This window comes from Aotus nancymaae, unplaced genomic scaffold (genome assembly GCF_030222135.1).
Source record: "Aotus nancymaae isolate 86718 unplaced genomic scaffold, 86718_ANA_hifiasm-v0.15.2.pri h1tg000020l, whole genome shotgun sequence".
NCBI lineage: Eukaryota > Metazoa > Chordata > Mammalia > Primates > Aotidae > Aotus > Aotus nancymaae.
In genome coordinates, this window is record NW_026988432.1 from 56,080,544 (window position 1) to 56,091,689 (window position 11,146).

Here is an 11,146-nt window from a genome sequence, read left to right on the forward strand (position 1 = left end):
CCACTACAGGATATGTCACTGTTTATATAGCAAAGTGAGAGAGCCCACCTTCACCTCTAGTTCTTCCTCACTAAGACCTCATGCCAACTTTTCTTCTCACTTGGAGAGGGCTCCTGCCATTTATTAAACCAAAACCTGAAAATGTACCTGTGGTATCAAAATAATTATGACAGAACTCATATACTGTCATCAAGTCAGCTTTTACAAGGCAGAAAGCTTGCTGTAGAAAAAGACGTTTAAATATCCATTCTAAGAAAAAAAGCAATTTTAAAATCTTTATTTTCTAAAAAAAAAAAAAGCAACTTTTAAAATAACATGGTTTATTAATTTGTCAGCAAAATTTTAACAATGGAAAAACATACTTACAATTTCTTCTTCTAGAACACCTCTGAAAGCTTGATCAAGGGTACATTTTTTTTCATTTTCACTATTAAAAACAAAAGATAACCTCATTTTTCAAACAGCTCAGGGTATGTATAAAGATTCAGGCAAGTATTTTTCATAGATATCAATGCCTTACCTGCCAGGTACCTGGCTGAAGGTACTTAACAATGGCTTGATGTTTTTGATGTTCAAGGCCTCTCTGGTAGACTTCTAGAAAAAAATTAAAACGGCAAATCACTGTAACAATTTTGCTTGTTATTTACTGAAAAATACATCATTCGTTGATAGTGTATCCTTCTTTTTTTTTTTTTTAAACCTCTGAACTTTTTATTGGCCTCCCACTCCCCAAAGGGTCCCCTGCTTCTGCTGGCCTAATGTCTCAGAACTTTGGTGTCACTGGTCTCAGATACCACTTTGCCATCTACTATCCGGCGGGTGGTGGTCTTTTGGATGGTTTGCATGGAGTTGCTGCTGTCCAGGGCATCACTAAGACTGAAGTCCTCACCATCTTCCAGCAGGCGGCGGTAGGTGGCAATCTCAGCCTCCAGCTTGACCTTGATGTTCAGCAGAGCCTCGTATTCCTGGGCCTGGCGCTGTCCCTCTGCCCGGGTCTGTGCCAGCTCTGACTCCAGGTGCAGAAGGATCCCGTTGAGCTGCTCCATCTGCAGGGCGTAGTGGGCCTCCATCTCCCTCAGGCTGTTCTCCAAGCTGATCTTCACATTTCTCATGGAGTCCACGTCAATCTCTAAGGACTGGGCTGTACGTCTCAGCTCTGTGAGCATCATCTCAGCAGCTCCAACCTCAGCGGACTGTGTGGTGACCACTGTGGTGCTCTCCACAATCAGCTGAGTCCAGTACTTGTCCAGCTCCTCTCGGTTCTTCAGAGCCAGCTCGTCATATTGAGCCCAGATTTCTGCCATGATCTTGGCGAGGTCCTGAGATTTGGGGTCATCTACCTCCACGGTCAACCCAGAGCTGGCAATCTGGGCTTGTAGGCCATTTACTTCCTCTTCATGGTTCTTCTTCATGAAGAGCAGCTCCTCCTTGAGAGCCTCGATCTCTGTCTCCAGCTGCAGCCGAGTGACATTGGTGTCATCGATGACCTTGTGGAGACCATGGATGTCGCTCTCCACAGACTAGCGCATGGCCAGCTCTGTCTCATACTTGACTCTAAAGTCATCAGCAGCAAGACAGGCATTGTCAATCTGCAGAACGATGCAGGCATTGTCCACAGTATTTGCGAAGATCTGAGCCCTCAGGTCCTCGATGGTCTTGAAGTAATGGCCCCAGTCTCTGACCTGGGGTCCCTTCTTCTCCGGGTGCTCCTGGATTTTGCTCTCCAGCTTCCGGTTCTCGGTCTCCAAGCTCCTCACTCTGTCCAGGTAGGAGGCCAGGCAGTCGTTCAGGCTTTGCATGGTCTCCTTCTCGTTCTGGATGCCTCCCATTCCTGCCAGACCCCCGGCCATCCCCGTGGCCAGGCTCCCGACCCCCATGCCGCTCCGGAAGCTGGTGCAGTGCGACACGGAGATGCGGGAAACAGAGCCCCTGGCGCCTGCACAGATGCTGGCCGTGCTGCTGACCGGCCAGGTGCCGTAGCTGGGCACTCGGACGGAGCCCCTGGACCGGTAGTTGGTGGAGAAGGTGGAGCGAGTGGTGAAGCTCATGCTGCCCAGGGAAAAGAGCAACAGCACAGGACTCAGGCTTTGCCAACTACCGATAGTGTATCTTTCTAACTAAAAAATGCTTATACCTGGGAAAAACTACCTATCAGTCATTCTCTCAGTAATCCTTATTCCAATGCCAATTCAATTCCAAGTAATCATACAGATCCTCATCACTTTAAATCTGGCAAGAGCTTCCTCGCTGGACGTTTTCATTCTAGTTTTCCCTCCTTCTATCTCTTTAAATATCACATTCATGACAGTATTCTGCTTAAAAAAAAAAAAAATCTCCAAATGACTCCTTAATTCCACGTTTTGATTTTGAAGCTTTATAGCTCCCTCAAGGTTCTTGATAATGTTATCCCAATCTACCCAACCTTATTTTCCAATACTCCCTAACACATAGTTTGCACTAGCCATTTTTCATCATTTTCTATCAAACTCATTCTAGTGTATTCACACAGCCATGTTGTTCTTCCTATATGTTCATCCAAATTCTATCCATTCTCCCATACCCATGTCAGGTCTTGCCTTCTCTAGGTATCTTGTTCAGTCCCTGACACATAGCACCGAACAACACCGTGCTGACAATCTGCAGACTTTCTTAATCATAACTTAAAGACAAAAATATTGCAAAGTCATTCATTCTATGAACACTCGCATACACTTAGAAAGTCATCTTATTGTCTCACAGGAATTAGATTTATCCTGGATGTGTCCATTCCTTGCTCTGCCACTAACAGGCTCAGTAATTTGGGGACTATCCCTTTATTTCTTTGTGCTTCATTTTCATCACCAGTTAAGAGGGCTGTTGTAGATTTTTACTACCAGAAGCAGCTATAGTGGCATGACCTAGGAAGCTCGTAGAAATGCAGAATCTCAGGCCCCATTCCAGACTTACTGAGTCAGAATCTGTATTTCACAAGAAGCCTGAGAAGCCGTTAATCTCCAATTTAATGATCCTTTTTAGGGCAAATATGATTTCTTTTTTTTTTTTTTTTTTTTGAGACAGAGTCTCCCTCTGTTGCCCAGGTGGAGTGCACTGGCACAATCTTGGCTCACTGCAACCTCCGCTGTCCAGGTTCAAGTGATTCTCCTGCCTCAGACTCCCAAATAGCTGGGATTACAAGCACCCACCACGCCAGACTAATTTTTGTAATTTTAGTAGAGACGGGGTTTCGCTATCTTGGCCCGGCTGGTCCTGAATTCCTGACCTCAGGTGATCTGCCGGCCTCGGCCTCCCAAAGTATTGGATTTACAGGCATGAGCCACCGCAGCCGGCTGCTAATATGATCTTGGATAGTCCTAACAGTTACTCTTAGCAGGCTTTCAAAGCACCAGAGATTGCAGCAAACTGCACACAAAGAAAACTATTACAATGAAACACAAAAATATAATCTATTTAAAAAACACACCTCACACTGTATTTAAAAAAAAAAAAAAAAAGACCTGCAAACAAGAAAACTACTTACTACAAAGAATCAATTTTCTTTCACAGAATTTTCATCCTGGGATCCCTATAACTACTCAAGCTTAGCTGAATACCTGAGTAGTGGAATGCCTTGAAATGTTGGTGCAAATGCTAGAGATGAACAGAGTCAAGAAACTTAAAAGTGTTCTTCATACTTATGTTGCTGTGACAAGAGACATAAAAAGAATAGAGGGTCTAATGTCAGAAAAACCAGTGAAGTCACAACTTTTGGGGGAGTATCAGCTTCTATCTCACGTACCAGGAATATCAACTTAGACTACTTCACAGTGTTACTCTAATAGTTAAATGAGAAAGTGCTCTGTCAAGTGTTTCCCAAATGCTCAAAACCACCCTTCCACATTGAGCAAGAATAAAATAACATCTGGTTACCCTTCCCAAGGTGATCTATCTGCCTTTTCCCGTTTAGGATCTCCTCATCGATCTCTTAGGAATGAGAAACGGAGGGTTAAAGGGTGGTGAACACACGGCGGGAACATCACTTGGCAACTCAGACGGCTGGGGCGGGAGCCAGGTCTTTGGACTGAAACCACTTCCACCCTCCCCTTCAGCAGCTCCCCTTCCACTTCTGGAGACACCTGCCCCGCTAAGCGAGCTGAGGGGCTGGCCCGACCAGAAGTAGTCTGCAGGCGGGCACTCCACGCGGGGTGCCGAGGCACCCAGAACGCGGGGCCCGGGGACTCGCCGGCGGGTGGGCGGAGGCGGACAGCTCAGCCCGCAATGAAGAGGCGGGTAGGGCGTCTTTCCCTACCCTTCAGCCCCCTACGGGGCCGGGAGCTGACGCTGAGGCGGACACACCTCTGTCTCGCTTTACCCCAGGGCAAAATTCGAGTAATTTCAGGGAGAAGAGGGCAAAGCATAGCGCCGGGTCAGGCCTGCGCCCTCCCGCCTACAGCTCACCGTAAACCGCGTCCGCGCTTCGGGCAAACTGAAGAGCGGCGGCGTAGGAGACATCTTCTCGGCTGCGCGTGCCCGCCACGGCGCTGCGGCGCCCGCCAATGACGTCAAGCAGGGAGCAACGAGACTGCCTGCTCTGAGCTCGGCTAGAGCGGCTTGTGAGCTCCTGGCTGGCGAGCTGGCCCTGGGGAGTTTCCGTGGCCACTGAGTTCCATCGTTGGGGCCTTAGCCAAACTATGCCAAGTTGGGGTTCTTGGGTACCCCTTGGGGTGAGGAGACTTGGGCGGCCTCGCTCTGTAAGCTCTGCGCTCCCGGGCGTGGAAGAGACTGGCCGAGCACTTGGGTTTCTGTGGTTTTCCTGGTTTGGGGAAAGCGGGTAGATGGCTGCTGGTTGCGGCTAGTTGGGCTGAGCGAAAACGTAACCCAAGACAGGTGGGTTAACTGGGGAAACGGCTGGGGCAACGGCCCTGGGCCGTCGGTCCTCGGTCATCCGCGGAGCTTAAGATTCGGAGTGGTGATAGGGTCCGGATGTAGGAGCCTTGTGGCTCAAGGGCAGTGTTCCCACTTCTCCGAAATAGAAATAATATCTGTCTCACAGAGCTGTTGAAAAGCTCGACTGAAATAATGACCGCAAATGTGAATTGTAAAGCAACGTAAGTGGTGTTTATTATTAAAAGGTCTCTACTGAAAGAAAGAGATCTAGGAGGAATGCAGTGCCCCGCGCTGATTGGAAAACGCGTGGCGCTGCGTCCTGGGCCGAGGCGTCCCTAGCAAGCCGAGTGAGTTACACTGTGGAGAAGTAAGCACTAACTCAGACTCGGGTACCTTTCTCTTATTCCCTTACACGTATATCTTGTTACCCTCTTCGAGGTCTGTAAATTTAAAACCCTAAGATCCCCAACAACTGAACAGACCCCCTTGTGGCCAAGGGGACGGCAGAAGAATCTTAACAGCTGACTTCCCAGACATAACGGGATGAGAGGTCAGATGGACCTGGTTATACCCTCTCCCTTTTGTGATTTGGCAGAGGCAGGTGACCGGCCTTAATGTTAAAATAGAGGCCAGGCGCGGTGGCTCACACCTGTAATCCCAGCACTTTGGGAGCCCGAGGCAAATGGATCACCTGAGGTCAGGAGTTCAAGACCAGCCTGGTAAACATGGTGAAACCCTGTCTCTACTAAAAATACAAAAATTAGCCGGGCTTAGTGTCACGCACCTGTAATCCCAGCTACTCGGGAGGCTGAGGCAGGAGAATTGCTTGAACCTGGGAGGCAGAGGTTGCAGTGAGCCCAGATAGTGCCATTGCACTCCAGCATGGGTGACAAGAGTGAAACTCCGTTTCAAAAAAAAAAAAAAAAAAGCATAAAACTGACAGAATTGACTCCATGGCAATGATACCAGATTATAAACGGGACCTAAGCCAATGGGTTAAAAGTCATGCATCCCTACACTTAAAAGAATAAACTATGTTCTCACTATGCTGCAAAGGTTTTCTAAAGCAGCTAAACAAACACTGGCTTCGCAGTATTAAAACAATTTGCAGCTCATCCACCACCAGACACTAACAAACTGTTCCACCAGCCATAACTACAGCTCTCACTGATTTCAGTAACTTTCTTCTGATAAGAAGATCCCTGACCATGGACTGGTTCTGGCCAGTTTACAGTGATTACATGCTTCCGTACCTTCCTGTCCTGAAAAGAAGTTTTGATGTATAGGACCTAATTGTAATACATTTAAATGTTAAGTTTCCACCCCAAAGTAAATATGGGTTGTATGTTAAACATGCATATTTTTTTAAATATCCATATATCAAGATCACCATCATGAATATTCACAGCTGCTCCTCTAACTTGTTGAGTATGTACGTTTAGCCAACTTGTTAAGCCTAAAGCTCCTACCTCAACTCCTCCTCTAAAGTGTATCTGGTCTTGGTTGGATGTATGCTTCTCAGCTTGCACAATGGCCACCTTGCATTCTTTTAAGAAACAGAGTGTCTCCTTTTCTAAATCTATAGATCTTATGATTTTTAGTTAACATATGCAATAAGAATACAGGAAACTAAGGAGAAGAAAACTACAGAATCTTGCTCTTAAGTGGGAATTGTGAACAATAATGACTACCTGAAACACTGCAGGCTTTTTAAGAATCAGCAAGATCAGGTTTGGTTTTATACATTAAATTTACAAATTGGCAAAATAAAAATGATTTAATTCAGAATTATACTTTATCTGATAGTAATTGTTGTAATAGGATTATCATATTACAGATGACTATTTACCATCTGGAACACAACTAACAGCTTAGAGGGAAATACATGTTTTTTTTCATAAGAGACAGGATCTCATTCTGTCATCCAGAGTGGAGTGGAGTGGCTTGATCATAGCTCACTGTATCCTCAAACTCATGAGCTCAAGTGATCCTCCTGCCTCAGTCTCCCGAGTAGCTGGGACTAGAGGCGTGTGCCACCATGCCCAGCTAATTTTTTTTTTTGTAAGACAGCATTTTGCTATGTTGCCTAGACTGGTCTTGAACTCTTGGGCTCAAGTGATCCTGCCTCAGCCTCTCAAAGTGCTGTGATTACAGGCATGAACCACTGTGCCTGGCCTGGCACTTTTCTTATTTTACTTCTATTCCTTAAAACAATGTTGTACTTAATTACATATTAATGAGGATATAGACTTATTGGCCCTAGGTCACATTGTTAGAGAAAGCTGAGTTTGGAGTTTGAATCTAGCTCTAATATGAAAGCTTGTATTTTTCTCAAATCTTAACTCTTCATGGGCCTGTTCAGTATTTTAGAAATTATTTCCTTACAATTAATTGGATAAGGGCAAGGACCATAGTATCATTAATAACAAAACACAGGCTGGGCGCAGTGGCTCACACCTGTAATCTCAGCACTTTGGGAGGCCAAGGAGGTGGATCACCTGAGGTCAGGAGTTTGAGACCAGCCCGGCCAACGTGGTGAAACCCCATCTCTACTAAAAATTCAAAAATTAGCCGGGCATGGTGGCAGGTGTCTGTAATCCCAGCTACTCGGGAGGCTGAGGCAGGAGAATTGCTTGACCCCAGGAGGCAGAGGTTTCAGTGAGCCAAGATTGTGCCATTGCACTCCAGCCTGGGCTACAAGAGCAAAACTCTGTTTCAAAAAAGGAACAAAAAAGACATGAGGTTTTTTTTTTTTTTAAACTGTGTAATAACATCCAGAGGGCAGACATCCAATAACATGTAACCTTTTCACTTATATATTTATTGAGCACCTGTTTTTCCTTTTTTGCTAGCTGATGAGGTAAGATGGATGAAGGACTGCCTTCTTTTAGGAAATAACTTGCATGAGAGAATCTAGGATGGATGGTTTAGATCAGTTCTAGGCATTCACATCTTCATTCCTCTTTTTTTTTCCTTAGTGTGCCCTTACTTGAGTTCAGTTTACCGTTGGAACGGTAAGATCTGGGAGGAAAGGACTAAGGAGACAGTTTAATATGCTTTTCTTCTAGTTCTTATCCTAACTATTGTCCAAGCAGAAGGAAACTTTTTGCTCCATGCTTAGCCACATTAGAATGTTGGATTGTAGGTTTGGCTGGTTCAGCATTTGGGCCCAAGCCATCTCTTCCTTTATCTCATTTGTAGTTTAAGTGGATTGACATAATGTTTATTTAAAGGGAACTGATGTTTGAGTGGCAAAGTTGGATAAAAAGAATGAGACTTCTGCATTGAGAGAGGAATGGAACTCAGAAGAATAAAAATGGAAAAATGGCCGGGCACAATGACTGGATTGCTTGAGGCCAGGAGTTTAAGACCAGCCTGACCAACATGGTGAAACCCCATCTCTACTAAAAATACAAAAAATTAACTGGGCATGGTGGCTGTGCCTGTAATCCTAGCTACGTGGAAGGCTGCGGCAGGCGATTAGCTGGAACGTGGGAGGCAGAGGTTGCAGTGAGCTGAGATCGCACCACTGTATTCTAGCCTGGATAACAGAGTGCAACTCTATCTCAACGAAAAGGAAAAGGATGACACTTTGTATATATTCTAGAGCTTAAATTTTCTTGGAAAAAGAGTAATTTTCATGAAAACTGTGTGGAGAAGCTATATTTTTATAGCATAGTGGCAATTTTCAAGCATTTTATGTTGTTGATATTGTACTATTAGTTCAACATATTGAGTGCTTGCTATCTGACAGGCAAAGGTTTTATTGGATTATATATGTAGTACTATTTTATTATATTGCAGGTACTGTATATATCATTATCTGGCATATATTGTAAAATCCTGTTTGGTGGACTCAGTTGGATCACATAATGAGCATAATTCAAGGTGAGAGATGGAATAGTGGGTCCCTTCTTGCCTGGGAATGCCCAGCTTCCCTGCGGGGTTAGGCAAAGGATTTGCCTGAAATTATACCATTGTGTGGCATGTTTCCCTTTCCTATCCTGTTTTTCTCTCTCCCTGAGAGCATTACCTTAACAAATCATTTGCTTATGAATTCTCACCTCAGAATTTGCTTCTGAAAATCCTAATTGTGTTCGTTTGGGTCTACATAGAAGCAGACACCAGTACATTACACCGTATATTAGATATGCAAGAGATTTACTGTGGAGAGAGCAAGAGCAGAGAGGACGAACTTGCAGACAGCAGTGTACATCTGACACTCACCGAAGGAGAAAAGGAAAGAGTGAGGATTGGGTAAGAAGTTTCTGGGTACAGTGCAGTTCCAAGAAGGGGCTGGCTTTGCAGAGTCCTGGGTTTGTCAGAATGGGCCTGTACTAGTCCCTCTGCCATCCTCATTCATTGACTAGGGCCCTCAGATAGCCTGGCCTTGGTGCAAATGTGGTGGTGGATCCAGAGGGTAGCAACTTGACCTGTCAACTGTGGTCCCCACAGCAGAAGGTCAGCTGAAAAATAAGTAGAGCATTATCATGGCTACCACACTGCCCTAAGATACTAATAATGTAATTTTTTATTTGTATTCAGAAAATATTTTGTTTATTCTCAACAAATATATGTGAGCCTAGCACTGTGAACAAAAAAGAGTTACTACCCTGATGGCACCTTTATTCTGTAGGGGAGCAGCAGGGTTATTTGTTTGTCTGTTTATTTTTATTTTTGACATGGAGTCTCGCTCTGTTGCCCAGGCTGGAGTGCGTGGCATGATCTCGGCTCACTGCAACCCCGGCCTCCCAAACTCAAGTGATTCTTGTGCCTCAGCCTCCTGAGTAGCTGAGATTACAGGCACACACCACCATGCCCAGCTGATTTTTGTATTTTTAGTAGAGATGGGGTTTTGCCACGTTGGCCAGGCTGGTCTCAAACTCCTGGCCTCAGTGATCTGCCTGCCTCAGCCTCCCAAAGTGCTGGGATTACAGGTATGAGCCACCATGCCTGGCTAGGGTTTTTTAAATAAATAAAAATATAAAATAATTTTACAATGTGGTAAATGGTAGCATCTACTGAGTGCTGTTGTGTGCTTGAATTCTAAGTGCTATTCATTTAATCTTCTCTTCAACCTCATGAGGTAGGTATCCTTTATTACTTCCGTTTTACAGATGATAAAACTGAAACAAAGTGCTTAAAAAACCTAGCCCCAATAAGTCAAAGAAATGAGAGACTGAGATAGAGAATACTTGGGCAGTATTTAACTTTAGATAGAGTTGTCTGGAAAGGCCTCTGTGAGGAAGTGATATTTAAGCAAAAACATAAAGAATAAGGAATTAGTTGTATAATAGATTTATGGGAAGAGGATTTGGCAAGGGAAGCAAGGAACAACATGTGCAATGGCTTGTGTTAGGAGGTCCACCTATTTGGAAACTGATGGGGGTCTGTGTGGCTGGAGGATGGTTCACAAAATGGAGGGATGTGCAGATTGAAGTTGGCAGAAGGGCCAGATGGGTCAGGGCCTCAGAACTCTGGAAGTTCACTCTGCGCACTGTAGCCATCTGGAATCTAATTGAACACATAAAAGTTTTTGAAAAGTTCTTAATTTTTTTGCATAAACAGTGGAGGGTCATTTGCTTTCATTGGTCTCTTTGCTGCCACCCTGTGGAGTGTGATTTCCCTCACAGGAGTGGTGCTTTTTCATGATATGTTCATGTTCATAAAGGAAGGCCAAGATTGTTCAGTTCTCATAACGGGGACTGGGCAGCACATTTCTCACTCCCCTCTTGCCATTCCCCACTACCCTCTGCCCCACAACCCTGCTCCATTCTTGTGACAGACAAAACAGGTGTGGGCATGTTCATTGTCTTCCAGCTCCCTACATACAAGGCTGATGCACGGGATGTTGCTGTCATACATGTGTAAGTGAGTGGAGAGTTCCCTCAGGTGTTCTAGGCAATGGCACAATATTAGAGATGCCCTGAGGCAGAAAAAAACTGATGCAGCTGAAGTGAAGTGCTGTCAGTTTCACCTGTGTGGAGCTGGTTGCCATAGCAGTGATTAGAGTAAAGCTGGGTCCAGAGGATGTAAAGCAGGGCCAAGAGACATCCAATATAAAGCAGAAAAATGTGCTGAATTCTTATCATAATCTTACATAAGGAAAGCCAAAATAAACTGCTTTATTGGATCTTGGCTAATTTATAAAAAGAAGTTTAAGGATATGTTTTTTAAGAACATAAAAGATAATCATTAGTAGAAACTAAAATAATATATACACCCAAGATCACTGGAGAAAATGAAAACAAATGTAGCTCATGTAACAAGAGTTAGAACAAAA

General features: G+C 44.6%; 1 protein-coding gene and 1 pseudogene across 1 annotated transcript in view; both read right to left on the reverse strand.

Moving 5' to 3' along the window:
- THOC1 (THO complex subunit 1) overlaps positions 1 to 4,517 on the reverse strand; it is a 57,161-nt gene extending 52,644 nt beyond the window's left edge. Inside the window, exons 1-3 of the mRNA XM_012445006.3 lie at positions 4,435 to 4,517; positions 521 to 594; positions 367 to 427 (exon numbers count right to left, since the gene is read on the reverse strand). Of these exons, the coding sequence (XP_012300429.2) occupies positions 367 to 427; positions 521 to 594; positions 4,435 to 4,488 (189 nt within the window). The 5' untranslated portion in view covers positions 4,489 to 4,517. The remainder of the gene's footprint in view (positions 1 to 366; positions 428 to 520; positions 595 to 4,434) is intronic.
- Positions 680 to 4,394, reverse strand: LOC105712082 (keratin, type I cytoskeletal 18-like; annotated as a pseudogene).
- Positions 4,518 to 11,146: the final 6,629 nt, after the last annotated feature.